The 20,895-nt window shown below is 36.0% G+C and overlaps 1 protein-coding gene across 2 annotated transcripts in view; it reads right to left on the reverse strand.

Moving 5' to 3' along the window:
- Nucleotides 1–466: 466 nt before the first annotated feature.
- MDFIC (MyoD family inhibitor domain containing) overlaps nucleotides 467–20,895 on the reverse strand; it is a 97,074-nt gene continuing 76,645 nt past the window's right edge. For both annotated transcript variants that reach the window (XM_065938638.1, XM_065938637.1), the window contains exon 5: nucleotides 467–6,580. In XM_065938638.1, the coding sequence (XP_065794710.1) occupies nucleotides 6,333–6,580 (248 nt within the window). In that variant the 3' untranslated portion in view covers nucleotides 467–6,332. The remainder of the gene's footprint in view (nucleotides 6,581–20,895) is intronic.

The raw sequence follows: 20,895 nt of genomic DNA on the forward strand, positions 1-20,895 counted from the left end.
AGTTGTCTCCTGGCTCTTGGTGGAACTCTCTCTAGAACTAATTTTGACAACAATTTAACATCTTCACCCTGTCTTATCAGCAAATATAAGTGCCTTGCAAATGTTACAAGCATGGCTCCTCAGTGATGCTATGTATATTATACACCCATGAGGGCAGGTCAGCGTTTTAACTATACTTTTTTTTTAAGTGACAAAAAAGCAGAAACATGGAAGAAGCCCCTCAGAGTAAATATTTAGAACTATGATGAAAAAGAAAACATGTATACTATTCAGTGATGAAAACCCTTGTTGGAAATGTACCCACATGTAGAGTGAGAGATACAAAGATGTTTCAAAATAATATTTTGTTAAGCAACATGCTTTATAAAAATCATTCTAGCCAGTCTTATAGACAAACAAAACTACATGCACAAAGTAATTTGGATCCACTTTGAATTATCTGTGAGAAATTAGTAGGCAAAGATAGTCCAATTTCAGTAAATATTTATTGAGCAAAACAATCCGAAATATATATAACAATCAAATTTCTAGTGAAAATGTGTGTAAGTAGGTTTATTTTGAAAGGAAAAGTCCTACTCCCAGTGTCATAACCAATTAAATTCTCCAGGTAATGACCCCATTTGCATAGTGAGCGGAGCCCACAAGTGGGAATTTTAATGGGCACACCACCTGAGTACAGTAATCGAGAGTGACACGACTTGAACTAGTTTTGTGCTTACCCCACTGAAAATTCTACTCATATTATTTTTAATGTCAAGCTACAAGTCAAATTTCAAGATGATGGATTTGTTCTTTTTTAAGCACTGAGTTTGAATAAAAGAAATGCTTTAATTCTGTTATGCATTGCATATCTTTGCTTTAACTAATCTGCAGTTCTGATTCTCACCATTGCTCCATTTTCTTCAGTGATTGGAATTTAATTTTATTCATTAATTTGTGAATAATTAGATTAAAAAAATGACATCCTCTGCAGTCAAATTGCTTTAGGATTGCCATTTAATGTACTTTTTACCAGAATATGTATTATCGTTAAGCTGGCATAATAGTTTACTAAAAATGTAATTGTATAAATATGCCCAATTATTCTTTCTGATGATCTAACAAAGTCTAATATGTATTCATGGGCATTTCCCTCCTCCTTCACCTCAACACCAATAAAACGTAGTTCCTGCAGAGCTGATCACAGATGCCTTGTCATCTGAAGGTGTTACTTTTAAAAGATATTCTCCTTCTCTCTCAGGCACTATTCATGTCCTTGAAAGAATTGTGCATTCTGATTGAGGGATCATATGAGGTCCACATTAAATTATATAATAAAGGTGATCTTGAGACTCTGAGAGTCAGACACACATGATGAACTGTGCTATCCAGGTTTTGAGATGACATTTTAAAACTTCTTTTGTTTCACTCGAAGATTGCTTGAGATCCTAACTATTTGTAGGTGTCTGACACCACTCCGTCACATCTGTAATTGGCATAGCATCCAGCAGACAGGCTCTGTACATCTTTACACTGCAACCTACCAAGTTAAGAATGTATTGGTTCAATATAAAACAGCAGGCTGTTTTTAGACATAGTTACTAGTGCACAAGCTTTAATATGGCCTGGCTTCATCCTATAATGAGATCTTTTGGTTCCCTGCTCAACGGGCTTTTATTCCTTTGCAAAAGGCTATGAACTATGTCAAGTGGATCAGCTGCTTTTGTACACCCTCTTTCTTGGCTTTGGAATGTAATTCCTTTGCTTCTACCCCTTTATGCATCAGACAGAACTTAAGAACCTTTTCAGTTTTTCAAGCTAAACTGAGAATTTGTGTGAATTTGCTTTTCACTGTTTTCCTAATAATTACATTCTCCACTGAACCTCAAAGACCTGCCTGAAAGTGAACACTTAATTGCAGAGCTATACTTCATCTTTAACAGATATATCTATACCCTCTGTTGGTAATATGTTGAGGCATGGATAGCTAAATTGATTTCTTCACAGTCACCTCACAAATAAATTTGAGATTCTCTTTTAGCAAGGGTGAAGGTGAGGAGGGATCAAGGGCATAAATAATGGACAAACAGAACTACAACTAGTGGCTGCTGTTCTGTAGGAAGGCAAGGAACTACTCATTTTGACATTTGGCTGCTTGTGGTGGTGGTGGTTTAGTTGTTCACTTGTGTCTGACTCTCTTGGCAGCTCAGGGGCTGTAGTTACTGCCCAGGTGGAGAATGTCACCCAGCTGTCCCAGTGTGACGAAGAGTGAGATGGTGCAGATTTCTGCTTGCTTAGATAGAAATTCTTTCTAGTTGAGGCTTTGATGTGACTTTGCTTAGAATCCTGTTCACCTCCAGACTGCCTGTTGAACTTGATTAAAATTTGGTCATTTGGATGATACTCATTCACAGGCCTTTAGAGAGGGCAGTCAGTGTTCATTGGGAATTCTGCAATGTGAAAATACATGGCGGATTTAGTCACCAGTGATGACTTTTGCGAAAACCACCCCTCCACGTTAGGTTTGCATCAACCCCTTCCATTTTAACCATAATCTCTAAAAGTAATCTGAAATGAACAAGTAAATATTCGCAGCCTCAGTAACAGTTTTCTCATGGGAAGTAGCAAACGTCTCCCGAAGGTTGAAACATCCTGAGGGTTTTTTGATTCCCTTGAGGGATTTAAAGAAAAGAGTCACATAAATTTATTGATTATATGGGACATAGAGATGAAGGGTTAAAAAGAATGCCTTGTAGTACCCAAGCCTCAATTTTAAAATATAAATAGTAAGTGTAGAATAAACCCTACCCCTATATTAACTGTCATTTAAAACAAAAATGGTATGCTTTTCTATATTAGTATTAAAATAAGAGAAAAATGGATATTATAGTGTCTGATGAAATTTTATCTTGCCTGTCAGATAAGATGTAATAAACCTACAGGCCTACAAATCACATGTAATTGGAAAGGGCATAAAGGTCTTGAATAGTATGAAAAATAATCTCATTAATAAACAAACATTCATTAGATGGTTGGGTAAATCTAGGCATTGAAACTGGAATTCAAGAAGGCAAGCCACAGAGACTCTGGATTTGAATCTTATTTATGTTAGGCAGTGACTTTGACGTTTATAACATTAGAATCTAGGGCACTGATAAGAGTTTGTATAGATGAAGAATGAAAAGTTATTACATAAGGTTGCCTTGGTTACTCCATGAACTGTTCAGAGAAACACTGGCTATTTCAGGTGAGGGAAATGGATATAGTCAATATACTATAAGAACACAAAAATTATTATACTCCTAAGTAAAATGTCTTCTCCTAAATAAAGTGATTCAAGGGGTTAAATACTAATAACAAAACATTTCCTACTATTTACAAATTGTGCCTCTAAAAACCCTAGTTGAAAGTACTTCTGATGATTTACTTTTGGGTGAAATTCATTAAAATTAATACCCAATTCCATAGATCTTTTGTGTTTAATTCCAGCATATATATATATATATATATATATATATATATATATATATATATATATTTACCACAGTTTTTTAATAAGTTGGGAGATAATTCCAAAGCAAATAAGTAAAAGCAATTTACTAAAAAACAAATGTGAAAAATGTGAATTTTGCTCTACTGTGAAGTTTTAACAGAAAACCATGTTTTACCATGTTTTGAAATCATTTGTCAACTATGATTTGCAGTATAAACTGATCTGAATCTTTCATAGTTCATTTATGGGCATGAGTCATGTGATTTACATAGGAGACTAAGAAATCTTTCAGAGAAGGATGTAACAAGAAAAGAAAATCCTAAGCTTTTAAATTATAGTTGAATTCATTTAAATATTGATCCATCAATTAGATTAGAGAAATCATCTTTTTTATTTCAAAATAGTATATTCAGGATAATACAGGTCCAGTTTAAAAATATTTAAGATTACGTTTCCACATTTAAAGAGAGACCAAATCTGTAACTGTAAACTAGAGCACTTATGATGGCCATATAATTCAACAAAATATTTTACATACAGAAATTCTAAAATACATATTGAAAATATTTTCACATTTGCTACTTTTGTTTTTTTCATTTATCTTAAAAAATCATACAAGGTACTTTGTGGTATGACTGCAGAATAGACAATAGAGGAAAAGTACTATGAATATAAATATGAGATTAAAATTCTATCAATTAATGCTCTCTGTTACAGAGAAACATTATTTTAGAAGTGCTAACATCATCATTGTAAATAGCAGGATACACTTAAATATTAGACAAATGGTTTGGCATAAAATTTTTGCAGTATAACAGATATACTATTTTAATGATTCCAGGTCATTAGAAGGTTTTATATATCAATATAAAGTTGATACTCTTATATCCTAATATATATACATGTTAACTTTGGATATATGTAAATATTCAGATTCTGGTTACTAAGAAATAAAGACGTTCTCATATTTCATTTGTTACATCAAAAATGCTCTTTAGGCCAGGAAGAGATAGACAGCTGTTTACTAGAATTCTATTTAAGCCTGACAATTTAAGTGTGTGTGTGTGTGTGTGTGTGTGTGTGTGTAAAGAGCACTAAAAGGGGGATTCAAGAGTTTGCTATTTTTTTTCTTTTTTAAGCCCTTTAAGTAATGATATAAGTGGAAACTAGGTTTCATCTCAAAGGAAAAATTCTTGGTGACATACGCATGCTTTAGGTTTTAAAATCTTAAAAGCCAAAAAAAAAAAAAATAAAATAAAATCTTAAAAGCCTACATTTGCTAAAAGGCTTCCTAAAAATATGCATTTGTTTTTACTATCAATTTGATATTCAATTGGAATAATAAAAAATAACTATTCATCCAAAGATATACTTTCAAAATTTCTACAAGGTATTACATTAAATCAAACCAAACTACAAGTTGGGGACATCAAGCTTAGCAGAAGAGCATGTAGTAGGAAAATTTACTCTTCTTTTCATCTGTACCACACAGTCTCTATGTCTTAGTAACTTACTAAATCTTAATAAGTAACTTAATAAGTCTTACTTATTTCTTTACACTTAAGGATCTTTATAACCCACCATTTGGATTTAATGTAAAATTGCAATACTGAAATTTGGTCATAGTAATGGATGTCAAGATTCCCACTGCACTGGAAGGAATAATTTGTATTTAAGGTTAACTGTGCTTACAAATATTGGGGGGTTTGCTTCTTAACCAAATAACCCTTCCCCTTGCAAAATACTTAAAGCTCTCAAAAGAAAAGCATTTGAATAAATCAAAATCAAAATGCTGAGATTTTAATATAAAAATTTTCCTAATTTAAGCACACCTTTTCAAAAGTGCTCCACATTCTTTATAAAATATAGGTATTTTAATAAAGCTTTGTTTTTATCAAAACTTTATCATAACCTCTAAATTATGTAAAAAAATGCTTATTTTTAGTTAACTTAAATTTTATAGTTTTTAAAGAAAGCTGTATTGCCACAACTAAAGAAAATACATACATGAGGCATTTTTCTTGTAACTGCTCAAGGGCACAGTCAGCTCAGGTTGGTCACCTAAAACTTGGTCCTAAAGCTAATTCATTCAAGCAGCAGATGAATCACTCATCCCAAGAGGCCTCCTTCAAATGCCACATTCTCCTCGAAGCCCTCTGAATATTCCCACAGACGTTAGCTCTCCCTTTCTGTATGTATCCCTACAGCCTTTTGAGTTTCCCTCTCATAATCATGACTTCAATATGCCTGTGGGCTGGCTTATTCTTTACAGGTCTCTGCCTAGACTTCCCCCTGCTTCTCTGGATGGCAGCTGAACGCCATCCGTCCCGGCGCTGCAGCGGCCACACGGCAGGCGCTCGGCGTCTGTGAGCCAGCAGAGCGTGGACACAGAGGTGAGGCGCCCGGCGCTGTGTGGGCGTGTTCCCCAAAGTCTACCCTAAGGAGTCTTACTGTAACCACCGTAAAAACATTAACAATAAGTTGTCTGATTTAAATAACCACCAACAAAGAATACATTTGGAGCAAGGGGCTCCTAAGACTGGTTAAAAGAAACAGAGATAAGTATAAAAAGGAGGAGACATTTTGTTTTTTTTTCTTCTTTTTTTCTGTTTTTGGCCAAAATGTCCCTCAGTCACTGCAACCTATTAACAAGTTTAAAAGTAGTTAAAATTTCACATATTAAACCATGTGGATTTGGTTAGAGGGAGAAAAAAAGGCTTTCAGAGATTACCTAAAATAACGAGTTAACAGTGCAAGTACTGGGTTGTTTGATGAGAATTTTACCACGTGCTTTTCTTTTCCCTCAAAAGAAAAAAACTTAAAATACTCTCCAGTTTTAGCGCAAACAGAAGATAAATATTTATGAAGGAAAACAAATTCCACAGCACTCCATACAGATTTCCAGGCAGTCTGATGATTCACAACAGGCATCCATGATGCCACAATCCATGTCACAAGGGCAGTTACAGTCATCTCCCATTTCATCTCCGCAGCAACAGCAGCAGGCTTCTGAGGTGCAGATGCCGCACGAAGCTTGTCCCAGGACTATATTGCAGAGGGTCAGGAACTCACAGAACAGGCAGGCCAGGACACAGTGGACACAGCAGTCTTCATGTTCAGGTCGGAGCAGACCACACCGTCGGAGGAAGAAGGAACACAAAATATGTAAATCATCAGTAAGCTGAGTAATGCTTGATGAAAGCAAGTAATCCAGAACCTAAAGACCTGCAGTCCTAGCAGTCTGCAGAACCTAAAGACCTGCAACCCTAAAAGGGTTGGAAGGATGAAAAGAAACAGGTTAAATTTAAATGAACAATCTTTGGAAGCAGATACTGCATTTGGTGGGGAGGGAGAGACTGTAGTTGTATATACATGGGTCTGTGTGCTTATGGGTTAGAGTATTACTCATTGTGCACTGGTCCTTGGTTATAGGTTCTACACCTCTATGCCTCTCATCCTTCTTCCCTATATCCTACTGCTCTCTGCTAAATGACATTAAAGTCCTTCAGAAAACAGAAAGTTACTACAATGTTCCCACCTGCTCTAAAACTGCAAGGAAAAAAATTTTAAAATGATACATTCAGTATGTTATTGAATAATTAATTCAACAGCTAAATTGGAATCCATTAAACTGGGATCAGCATATTTTATTTCTCAATAAAACTGGCTCAATTTTATGACCCCTGATTTTTTTGGTTTCACAAGAATGAAAAACAGACCCTAGCCCCAACCATTGTTTCTGGGAGAGTTCTGCCTATCTCTAACAAAGGATATGTACCTTAGCAAATGTGAATAATGACACAGTAACACTGCTTTCCCACTTCCCGTGCTTGAAGTACTTGACTGAGACATCTCTAATGATGCCTTTTTGAACAACAAATGTCATGAACTGATATAAGGAAGTGAGAAATCAACAGATTACAATCTAATAAATTTAGTACACCATATTCTAAGCTTCTTTCCTCAGAACTTTGAGTCAAGTAAAAGGAGCAACTGAAGAAAACGTCTATTTCTGGAAGACTTTAATACATGCAATAAAATAATTTAAGACCAAAGTTATAAGACATTTGTCTTATTTCAGAAACATTTATGAATTTTTAGCAGGACTATTTATAGGTGTGTGTTTGTGTTCCTTTCCTTCTTTAAAAATTTCATATGATGCAAGCTTTAATGAGGGGATTCCGCTTCCAAGAACAGCAACAGACAGTATAGAACAATCCCCTATCTATATCCCACTGTGCCATGACTTATGTGTTTCTGTATTTGGCTTTAAGATTGAGTGCCTTGATGGAGTTTCATCAAACTGTGTATTCCATCATAACCACGCCCCCCACCTTTGACTATTCCCGTTTCTCTATTATAGTCTCTAACTTAGTAGCGTCTATAAATTTGTAAAAGGGGGAAATGTGGGAAATACATACTTTACATGCCAGATGGCAAAAAGGGAGGAGGGTCAAGAAAAACTCAAAAAGGAAACTCCAGAGTTGTTTGTAGAATTAAAGGCTAGGAGTTCCCTGGTAACTTAGTGGTTAGGATTCTTGGCTTTCACTGCCATGGTCCAAGTTCAATCCCTGGTCAGGGAGCTGAGATTGTGCAAGCTGCCTGGTTCAGCCAGAGGGGGGAAAAAGAGGCTAAAAAAATACATTGGTGTTTCCTCCCATCCTTCTCAGGGCTAAGCCCACTCTCATATAAAATGGTCTATGGAGCAACTGGAGAAGGATCATAGAATTCTAAGTCTGTGAGTTTCTGTCTTCCTCTAATGTTTCTAGTAGTACAGTAGTCTTCCCTTACAGTAGTCCTCCACATCCCAAGACCCCCAGTGGATGCCTGAAATCAGGATAGTACTGAACTCTATATATTACTGTTTTTCCCCCATGCATACACTTATAATGAAGTCTAATTTATAAACTGGACAAAGAGATTAACAATAACTACTAATAAAATATAATAGCTATAACAATTTTCTATAATAAAAGTTATGTGAATGTAGTCTCTCTTGAAATATACAAATTTAATGCCTTTTCCATCTTAACTACACACTTATTATACACTATGGCCATAACTTTTACAGTTTGAGGTGAAATAACAAAATTATCATGAATTTCTTTTCTGTTCTTCACAACTTCACGGATAGAAAATTGATTCTTACTGCAGACTTTAGCAACCTCACCATATAGTTTGTGTGTGTGTGTGTGTGTGTGTGTGTGTGTGTCTGTGTCTTTCCTTATTAAGTTGAGAACTTTCACTTATTCACTCAAAGAAGTGCTTGACAGCTTCTCTGTGGCATATCTGAGTTGCCAGGATCAGTACTCTTGCACTTTGGAGCTGTCATTATGTAAAATCAAAGTTACTTGAACACAAGCATGGTGATATTAAGACAGTTGGTCTGAAATCAAGAGGGTTGCTACGTATGAACAGGTGGAACACACTGGACAAATGGATGATTCATGTTTTGGGTGGGATGGAGAGGATGGCATGAGATTTCGTCATGCTACTTGAAGCAGCATGCAATTTAAAACTTATGAATTGTCTATTTCTAGAGTCTTCTATTGAATACTTTGGTACTGTGAGTAAATGAAACCACAGAAAACAAAACCATACGTAAGGGGGGACTATGGTATCCAATCATAGCAGGAGAACAGCGAAATCAACTCCATGGATCCAAGTCCATAGCCTTGGGAAGTCCTGCATTTCTAGAGAGCCTCTACTTTCCTTCTTTCTACATTCCTCCTATAAGCTTTTATCCTGATATCTTATATGTCTTAGTTCAATAGAGTTTATCTAGGATTATGTTATCATCATGATTTGTAAAATATCTGAAACATTATAAAGAGCTGATTTTATTATTATTATTATTCCTATTAAGAAGTTAGTGTTTAACTGGCAAGCAAGTCAGTTCTATTCAACATATCTTCACACAAATACCCATATTAACTAATTCTAAGGACACTTCCAACCTTAACTTGTATTCTGCTATGGAATGGCGTGTATTTCAAGACTAAGAGGGGAATCCGTAAGAACTACTTGATACTGAAGAACCTTAAGCACAGTTATTGAACATTAGATTATTTATGGATTAACCATGAAATATATCATACATTGAAGTATATGTAGTGAACTTATCTTGAAGGGAAAGAATGGACTTCCCACCAGCCTTAGAGGGTTACAATACCTTTGAAACCCTCTTTGGTCCCTTCCTAAGTATATCTTCCTCTTTCCTTGCTTTTTGTTGTACTTTGTACAACAATGAATGTGTAAATATCCCTACATAATCTATCAGAAAGGAAATGATATCACATAAATTCCTGTAAGCAACATTTTTCTCAATATTATATGCTTCAGATAGACCTTTCTTGATTCTTGTAGTTAAAGTTCACTTGTTTTACATTATATTTATCCATCCTGTTTAGGAGTATTCTGGTCATTTCCAGTGTTTTGCTATTCCAAACATTAATGTTTGAAACAGGTTTGTGCAAGTCTCCTAGAGCCAACTTGCTAAATAACTGACAGTAGAATTGCTGGGCTCTAGGATGCACATATATTTAATCAGGTTAGGTAATACTGCATTTGTTTCTAAAGTGACTGCTCCAAAATGTATTCCCACAACCAAGTATGAGAATGCTCACTGCTCCACATCCTCACCAAACTTTGAAACTGTCATATTTTCATATATGCCAATTTGTTGCATGTTCATGGCATCTCATGGTGGTTTTCTTTTCATTTACTTGTTTACTAATAAATTTGAACATCTTTTCATGCTTTTGGCCATTCATGTTGCCTCTTCTTTGAAACAGGTGTCATGTATTTCCCTACTTTTCTATTGAATTACCTGTTTTTCTTATTGACATGTAGAAGTTTTTCATGTAGTGAAGACATCCATCCATCAGTCCTTTGTCAAATATGATTGTCCTCTCTTGGTACTGACATTTTGAAGTTAAGAGATAAGATGCACATGAGTTTATGTTTAGACTGAGAGTTTGAAATGATGAAGAGAAATTCAGTCAAATCTTTTCTTTAGCTGGAGATACCAGATGGAGATATCAGATAGACTAAGGAAGTAAGTGGAAGATTGACAAGTCTGGCTAATGAGTAAGTGAAAAGAAGAGGAGTTATTAACAAATTTGGTGGTAGAATGAAATAGAAAAGTTTTAGTGTCTTATTCAAAATAAGGGAGTCCAGCCATTCTGATATACAGAACGGGATGGGAAACCAACAGTAGTCAGGAAGGAGTGACTGAATGTGAATGATATGAAATCAGCTGCCCTCAAGATGAAGAGGAATGAGGGTGACAGTCACAGCTAAACCATTCATAGCTGCTCAGAGAACATATTCATTTGAGAATTAAAATCTGTTCCAGATCTTAGACAATAGTGACAGTTGTTATACAAAAATCAGAAGCCCTAAGCCAAGAACAGATTCTCTCCAAATTTCCATTGGTAGCTAACAAGGTCTACAAAGAACTTAATTCTCGTAAACTTTGTGTTTTTAGTAAACAAAGAACATGAAAAAATAAATTCTTAGTGCTAAATAGATCAAACACTCCTTGCCTGTGTTCAACAACATAGTGTCATTTCTATAATGGATACCAGTGGTGGTTTTATGTAGAAGAGGAAGCCTGGCATTAATGAAGAAAAAGCATTTATTAATTAAGAAATGTGTTATCTTAGAAGAGATATTTTTACCACTCTTGTACTTTGTTTATGAAACTTGGTGATAAATTCTATCTTAAGCTCTTTACAAATATTAATTCATTTGATTCAAATAACATCTCTGAGAAGCAGTAAGGTATTACCCCATTTTACCACAGATAGGTTTTACAGAAGACTTAGGGGATCTGCTCAGAGTCACAAAGGCAGGCAGTGGCAGAGCCAGGACTGGAGGCCACACCATCCCCACTATCACCCATGGTCCAATCCAGCAGCCCCTGCTGCTGCTGTGGGAATGACTACTTTTAACATTTCGTACATCTTCCTGGAGGAGGTCAGTTATAAACAACTAATTTCTGATGATTTGTCTTGCTGGTCTTTTTTCAGCCTTGATTCATGTTTTCTTTCTAAAGATGACTCTGAATTTTAGTTTTAATGAAGACTTGATAGTAAATGTTATCCTCAAGAAAGAGCAAAGTTGATGACTTGGAGAACTCATAAATTTCCAGACACATTGGTGAAATAGACAAAAGAGGGTAGGCAGCCAAGACAGAGATGGTGTCTCAATCAAAAGTAATCTAAATTTAAAACTTAAAAATTCAGGTATGAACAGGAGCAATGTAGAGAGTAAATAGGAACTCTATTGGTAGAGTATACGGTTATGACAGATTTTTAAAAAATAAGCTTTTTTGGTAAATATTAAAACTTACAAAAATAGTTATCCTATCCTGCATAATTTACTGGCAAAGTACTTTCGGCTGCTCTGAAAAATCAAATCTGAAGAAGCCACAATTCAAAATTCATTTCAGAGATTAAAGTGATATTAAGCAAGGTGCATTCATAGAGACATCTACCAAAACCACATCCATTTTCTGTACTTTATAAGTAGAAAAATACTCAGATATGACAACAAAAAAGGAACAAGCCAAAAAATGAATCCCTAAATCCTATCAAATCAGTGTAGCAACCTGATCTGTATTTCTTGCCAAAAGGATTTTTCTTTCCAGTTGTGTTCTGGAAAGCGTAGTTTGATTGTGACGGGAGGTAACGAAAAGGTTAAAATAATCTAAGAAGAAATAGTAGTTATAGTTTACCACCCCTCCCATCACCAGGGGGATGGAAAATCATAAAAGGCATTGAGTTGTTGGTTTTATTTGAAGCAAAGAGAGGATTATAAGAATTAACAAACTAAGAAGACAAATGGAGAAACAAACTTTAAAAAAGATGAGTCCTTTGCATCCATGTAGTTCACTGTCAGAAATAATTGTTTTTCCTTCTGTTCTTGTGGTTTTTAGTTTTTATGGTTTTATTCGGTCATATTTGTAGTTTTTTGCCAAAAGCGTTTAACCTTTGAGAAGCCAACTAGGTTCTGGGAAGGATGCCTTTTCCAAACTTGGCCCAAAAGAATTGCACAATTCAGTGTATTACTGAGAGGAGAATTCAGCATAAGACTGACAGCTACTGTAAATTTAGGAAAACAAAGAAAAAAATCAGCAGCTAAGGAACTAAAAAGAAAGCATAAAAGGAAATACTTGGCACAGTGTTTGATTTAAAAAACAAACAAACAAACAAAAACTATTACAGATTACTTGCAGACATAAATCCAAACAAAATCTTTCAGTCCTCTGGAAGGTCATCAGTGTTAAATCCCATGCAACTGGCATATCTGGTAAGGGTCTGTTATAGCTTCCCAATGCCATGAAGGTAACAACTGAACCTTACTTAAACAGTATCTTACATGACTGGTGGAAATATCTGTGACTGATTTGAGGCTCTTTGTTCTCTTTAAAATGAGACTGAAGATTTAATTTTGTAAGTACACGTGAGTTTAATAATAAAATTATCCCAAATTGATTTACCCAATCATTGGTGGCCCCCCAAACTAGGCAAATATGAGAAAAGCGATTTGTTATAGTGAAAGGAACCCAAAAAGCCATCAGAAAACTCTGCACAGTAAACTCAGCTGTACTCTAAATAAGTCTATTTTTTTAGTTTCCTTCTTTTAAGATGTGGTATGACAGGTGCTTTGAATTTCTTGGAACAAAGACACCAAACAGCAGAGTACAGGGAAGGGCAAACAGCAGTGAATTCTGAGAATAACCCACAACCCATTTTTGAGCAAAGGCAGGTTTGTATGTGTCTTATCATGAGTAATCTCTAATAACACTTCCTATGACTGAAAATGCTTGAAAATACTTTATCAGGTCCCCATCATGTAAAGTATGTACAAAGAAATGGGTTCATTATTTTTTTTCCAACAGGCCAACGATATGCCAAAGAGCAAATGCAGATTGAAACATGAGCAGTCAGTATGTGTAGTTAGTAATTCAGGAAACTGTACTGCAATCAAACCTGACTCTAGCTTTATAAGCAGAGTCAGAGCACCCATAGGTGACTCCATGTCTTTAGCTGCTGAGGCTCACATCCACCCCGGGAGGACAAAGGGGGACTCACCATGCAGGCTAGATACTGCTTTGCTGCAACTGTTTCTCAATAAAATCCAAAAGCAGGCTGAAAGTGGGTTTTGGTCATCCTGAATCGCAGCCAGGATGGCTAAGTTAGTATCTGGCCTCTGTGAAAAGTCAGCTGTGAAGGACGAGATGTAGACATCTCCAGGGAGTTCCGCTCTTCAAGTGATTGTGGGGGCAGGAAATATTTACTAAGACGGCACGGTAGCTCAGCTCCAAGGAGCTGTGTGTGTTCAAGCCAGAGGACGCACGGCATTCTGGCCTATGGCCCTAGAATGACCTGCTGCTTGCATAAATTGGCCTGAAGTCGCCTCCCACACAGAGCCCTCTGGCACACTGCTGTCCCAGCGAGGCCATGCATCTTAGCCAAAACACAGTCAAGATTTTCCTAGTAGGGAAGAAAGTGAGATAGGTCAGGAGGTAAAAGAAAGAGAGCAAGTTACGTTTTCCACTGCAGCATAAAGACCACACTTAGAGAAACTGAACAATAACCTTTACTATTATCTTTCCTCTAAATGAACTCAAAAGAACTGGAAGAAAAACAGCACCATTCTCCCCTACCCTATAGAGAGACTCCTTGATCATTTTCCTAACACGTGTCCAAGTCCTGGAGTCCCTTCTCCTCCTATGGGAAGTGCATTCATATTTTAAATTACAGTAAGTGGAGAGCAGTTTTTTTTTTTTTTTTCCATTCTCTTCTTTGTTGATCCTGCTGCTTGATTTGCGGCTGATTGATTAAAATATTCCTAATTCTCAGAAGAAATTTGATCCAGTGATTGTTGGTCATGACTTAACTGTAACCCTGATTCAAGTAGTCCTTTTTAGAGTCACCTTTTATAAAGTCTAAGAAGGAAACAAAAAGTGAAACAAAAAAAGTTTCCTAGGAGCTTGACAGAAAGAAACCTGCCAGGGAGTTAAACGCTGAGTTAGTAGAAGTGTTTAATTTAAAACACATTAAAAGAAAAGTATGTGGGCAGTGAGGCAGCAAAAGAAAAGTGAAAAAATATCAATGGTGCAAGTATTATTTATATTAGTTTACTGAATCTCTACATATTTAAAATCATATACTTGATTGCTGGTAATAAGTTACTGTCCTCGAAGGGTTAAGATAAGGATTAAGAGAGACAATGTATACAAAGTAGTCAGTAGAGAATTTACCATGTAAGTACTCAATAAATATTATTACTGCGATAACAATGATGACGATGGCACAGTATTTATTCTAGAGAGGCTGCAACTCTCTACCTTTCAATGTACTGTTCACTCTGATTACCACACCCAAATAGAGCCATTCTATTTTAACCTAAGGAGGTTTATTAAAGGCTCTGTTCTTAGTTCAAATACTTAAAAAGAAGACTCAAGAAGGCAATTCTAAGAGAATTTGCAGAAGAGTGGAGCAGAAATCTGCCTGGAAAGATTTAGTCAATCTTGTGTGTTTGGCTACAGCAGGAGATTTAAAAATAATAATCTTTTCCCATATTTAAACTATTATCCATTTATTTTCTCAAGAAGCTAGAAAGCAAAGACAGTAAAACCATACTTGAACCTACTCAGTGCTGACTTTATTAGTTGGCCAGTTGAAATATCTCTAATCCAAAAAGTTTAATTAATAGGAAGGTTGACTTTAACTTTTGGATAACAAAATCTACTTTAGATCTTAAAAGCATTTTCCTAGAAAGAATCACTACATAAACAGTCTGCTAAAGTTGGTCACAATATTATCTATGTTTAGGACAAAAAGTAAGTATAAGAAAATATATATTTGTATAAAAATGATGTAAGAAATCTCTCCCAAAAGCTTAATATTTTCCTATTTTTATTTTTGCCACTGTGCTTATTTTACAATTTACCTTTCAGCCTCACATTTTCTGATTTGTGCTTGTTTAAATATTGTGCCAAAGTATATAATGAAAAAGAATTAGCATTTTTTTTTTAAGCCATGTAGGTATCCTACATGGGTTATCATGTAAAACGTGATGATGGTAATAATAATATAAACAGTAAACAGTAAAATAATACTTTTGCCATATGGGATTCTATTTATTCATTTTTATTGACGTATAGTTTACATATATCAGTCTCAGGTGTACATATTTGTATATGCTGCAAAATGATCACCACAGTGTGTCTCAGGAACATCTGTCATTATATATAATTACACATATTTTTTCTTTCAGAGAAACTTTCAAATATGTAATACAGTATTACTAATTATAGTCAATCCACACAACTTATTTATTTTATAATGGGAAATTTATAGCTTTTGACACCCTGCAACCATTTTGTCCGCCGCCCCCCTCCCCACCTCCAGGCTCTGGCCACCAGCAACCTGGTCCTTTCCTCTATAGTTGTTGTTAAGATGTCACATATAAGATCATAATGATATTTTGTCTTTGTCTGATTTATTTCACTTAGCATAATGCTCTGAAGACCCATCCATGTTGTTGCAAATGGCAAGGTTTCCTTCTTTTTAATGGCTGAATAATATTCCATGGTATAATATACACCATATATTCTTTAACCATTGATCAATCAGTAGACACTTAAGATTGTTTCCATATCTTGGCTATTGTAGATAATGCTGCAATGAACACTGGGGTACCTTTTTGAATTAGTGTTTTTATTTTCTTCAGATGAATATGTGGAAGTGGAATTGCTGGATCACATGGTCATTCTATTTTAATTTTCTGAGAAATCTCTATACAGTTTTCCATAGTGACTACCAATTTACATTCTCTTCTACAGTGTACAAGGTTTCCCTTTTCTCCACAATCTTACCAGCACTTATTTGTTGTCTTTTAGAAAACAGCCATTCTAACAGGTGTGAAGTGTTATCTCATTGTAGTTTTTAAATCAGATTGTTTCTTTGCTATTGAGCTATAGGAATTATTTATATATATTGGAAATTAATCCAAATTTGCATATACTTTCTCCCGTTTAGTAGACTGCCTTTTCATTTTGTCACTGGTTTCCTTTGTCTTGAATAAACTTTTTAGTCTGAAGTACCCTTACTTGTTTATTTTTGCTTTAAATGCAACACCTTTGATTTCTGGATCAAATCTAAAAAGTCATCACCAAGACCTGTGTCAAGGATCTGACTACCTATGCTTTCTTCAGGCCTTAAATTCAAGTCTTCAGTCTTATAATAATTTTTGTCTATGGTATAAGATAGTGGTTATATCTTTTTTGATATAACCAGTTTCATTCTTTTGAACATGGCTATCCAGTTTTCACAGCATCATTTATTAGTGTCTGTCCTTCCCCTATTGTATATTCTTGTCTCCTTTGTCATAAATTAATGGACCATATATCTGTGGGCTTATTTCTGAGCTCTCTCTTCTGTTCCATTGGTTAATGTGTCTGTTTTTATGCCAATACCATACTGCTTTGTATTATAATTTTGTATTATAGTCAAAATCAGAGCACATGATTTCCTGGTTTTGTTCCTTTCTCAAGATTGCTTTGACTATTCTGGATCTTTTGTAGTTCCATACACATTCCAGAATCACTTGTTCTATTTCTGTGGAAAATGCAACTGGCATTTTGATAGGGATTGCACTAAATCTGTATATTGCTTTAGATAGTATGGACATTTTAATATTACGGATTTGTGCTAATCCACGAGCACAAATCTCTTCCCATTTATTTTTCTTCAATTCCTTTCATCAATGTCTTATAGTGTTCAGTATAGAGGTCTTTCATTTCTTTGGTTAAATTTATTCCTGGGTATTCATTTTGATGTAGTTATAAATGGGATTATTTTAAGTTTGATAGATTATTATTAGTGGACAGAAATGGAACAGACTTTAATATTAATACTGGATATAACAACTTTATTGACTTCAATGATTAGATCTAACAGTTTTTGGAAGTGTCTATACATGGTTTTCTATACATCCATAAGATCATGTCATCTGCAAACAGAGAAATTTATACTTCTTTTAAAATTGAATGTCTACTTTTTCTTGCCTAATTGCTCTGTCTAGGGCTTCCAGTACTATACTGAATAAAAGTGGTGAGAATAGGCATCTTTGTTTTGTTCCCAATCCCAGAAGAAACCCTTTCAGCTTTTACTGTTGAATATGTTAGTGGTGGGCATATCATATATGGCCTGTATTATATTTAGGTATGCTCCCTCTATGCCTACTTTTTTGAGAATTTTTATCACAAAGGATGTTGAATTTTGTCCAATGTTTTTTCTACATCTATTGAAATGATCATGATTTTTATCCTCCATTTTGTTAATGTGGTATATCACACTGATTGATTTGTGGATGCTGAATCACATACTTGCATCCCTGGAATAAACGCCAGTTGATCATGGAGTAAGATCCTTTTGATGTATTGAATTCAGTTAGCTAATATTTTGTCAAGGATGTTTGCATCTTTGTTCATCAAGGATAGTGTCATGTAATTTTTTTTTTTTTGTGGTGTCTTTGTTTATTTTTGGTATCAGAGTAATGCTGGTCTCATAAAAATGTGCAAGTATTCCCTCCTCTTCTATTTTCTGGAAGAGTTTGAGAAGGACTGGTATTCATTCTTCCTTAAAAGTTTGGAAGAATTCACCAATAGAGCCATCTAGTTCTAACTTTTGTTTATTGGAAGGATTTTTTTTTTTTTTAATTTTCGTTACTGATTCAATCGCCTTCCTAAAAATAGGTCTTTTTGGATTTTCTATTTCTTCCTGATTCAATCTTAGTAAGCTGCATGGTTCTAGAAATTTATCCAAGTTGTCTATTTGTTGGAAAATAATTCTTCATAGAATCCTATGTTCCTTTGTGTGGTATCATTTATAATGTTTACTTTTCCTTTTCTGATTCTGAGTCATCTCTCTTGGTGAGTCTATCTATTTCACTTATTTCCACTCTGATTTTTGTAGTTTTCTTCCTTCTACTAACTTTAGACTTTGTTCTTATTTTTCTAGTTCCTTGCAGTATAAATTAAGCTGTTTGAGATTTTTCTTGTTTCTTGAGGAAGGCATTTATTAGTATATACTTTCCACATAGAACTGTTTTTGCTTTGTCCCATTAATTTTGATATGTTGTATTTCCATTTCATTTGTCTCAAGGTATTTTATTTCTCTTTTGATTTCTTCTTTGGCCCACTGGTTATTCAATAGCATGTTGTTTAATCATTGCACATTTATGAATATTCCAGTTATATATATATATATATAGTTGATTTACAATGTGTTAATTTGTTTACAGCAAAGTGATTCAGTTATACAACTATATATATATTATTTTTCATATTCTTTTCCATTATGGTTTGTCACAGGATATTGAATATAGTTCCCTGTGCTATACAATAGGACCTCATTGTTTATCCATCTTATATGTAAGATTGCCTCTGCTAACTCCCATTCCTTTTCTTTCCTACCTCACCTCACCCCCCTGAAAACCACAAGTCTGCTCTCTATGTCTGTGAGTCTGTTTTTGTTTCATAGATGTGTTTATTTGTATAGAATTCTAGAGTCTACATATAAGTGATATCGTGTTTGTCTTTCTGACTTCCTTTAGTATAATACTCTCTAGGTCCATCCATGTTGCTGCAAATGGCACTGTTTCATTCTTCCTTATGGCTGAGTAGTATTCCACTGGATATATGCACCACATCTTTTGCTGATGGACATTTGGGTTGTTTCTATGTCTTGGCTGCTGTAAATAATGCTGCTATGAACACAGGAGTGCAAGTAATCTTTTCAAATTATAGTCTTGTCTGGGTATATGCCCAGGAGTGGGATTGCTAGATCATATGGCAACTCAGCTTTGAGTTTCTTTGAGGAATCTCCATATGTTTTCCATAGTGGCTGCACCAATTTGCATTCCCACCAACAGTATAGGAGGGTTCCTTTTTCTCTCCACACTCTCCAGCATTTGTAGACTTTTTAATGAGGGTCATTCTGACTGGCGTGAGGTAGGATGCTGTACTAGTCCTGGTGGCTATCAGAGGCAGGTGATATACAGATGACTCTGGGGAGCACTCATAAGAATCAAGGTGTTCAATCATGGCCAACTCTTTGTGATAAGAATACTCCACCAGGTTCCTCTGTCCATGGAATTCTCCAAGCAAGAATATTGGAGTGGGTAGCCATTCCCTTCTCCAGGGTATCTTCCCAATTCAGGGTTTGAACCTGGTTTTCCAACATCGCAGGTGGATTCTTTACCATCTGAGCCACCAGGAAAAGCACCAGAGAAGGGTACAAGTTCCCTTAGTGGGAGATACCAGTGGACTGGAGGGAGGGGAACACAGAGATGGTGCCTGCTAGCCTCTGTCCCCAGAGAGAAATTCAGTAGGCCCTAGATGTGTGTGTGTTAAATGCTTGTCCCTCGGGTTGACATTTAAAGTTAAGCAAATAGGTCTCATTCACGTATGGTCTGGCACCTCGCAACTGGTTGTCTTTGGTGACAGGTGAGTCAAAGCAAGCAAGACCTTTAAGAGCTATTTTTCAGTCACTGTAACCGTGTGGATCTCATGGAAGGAGAGTATCATTGGTTTTTCAAACCTTAGATGTTTTGGGAACTTATCTCTCTGCAGGTCTTAAAAGTCTCTGATATGAAGTTTAAACCCCCTACCCTCAGGGAGAAGCTCCAGGTTTTGAGTTTCCTCTGGTTGTGGGTCACTATACCAATATTTTGCCTCAGCCCCACTTAACTGCTTTGATATAGGTTTTTTTCTCATTTGCCTAATGTTTAGGAGTTGTTCAGCTTCCAAACCTCAAGTCTCCAAGGTCCTTTGTAAAGAGGAACTTTTATCTTCTTGAGTTATATATTTGGTATGTCTTTGGGAGGAGGTGAGTTCAGGATGGTCTATGTCACCATCTGGAATCGGTACTCCCATCTGGAATATTTGTAGGCTAATATCAGTGGCTATTCGAGAGCCCCCAGGGTTGGCCATGTGATGTGAGGTTTTTGTGGCAGCGTGGGAGTAAACGAACACATTAGGGGGATGCTGACAATATCCGCGGGACTGGGGCCAGACACAACAACACTTCAGCAACTTGAGCACTCCTTAGCCAGGGTCCAAAGGGCTGAGGGGCCCCAGCAGCTCCTGCAGCTCCCATGGAGGCAGGCCAGCATCCCAGCAGGACACGCAGGGTGAGCCTCACTTAAGGCCCAGGGTGTGCTCCCACCCTGACAGCGAAGCCAGGCCCCCACCAAAGAGGCACAGCAGTCCAACAGACACTGCAGGCAAGATGAAGGGGAACAAGAAGCATGAAACGCTCGGGCAAAATGAGACACCAAAGCACATGTCAAAGCTGTGCACAGGAGGTGAATCCTGTTATTTACGGAATTAATTTGTGAATCAA

This window comes from Muntiacus reevesi, chromosome 6 (genome assembly GCF_963930625.1).
Source record: "Muntiacus reevesi chromosome 6, mMunRee1.1, whole genome shotgun sequence".
Taxonomy (NCBI): domain Eukaryota; kingdom Metazoa; phylum Chordata; class Mammalia; order Artiodactyla; family Cervidae; genus Muntiacus; species Muntiacus reevesi.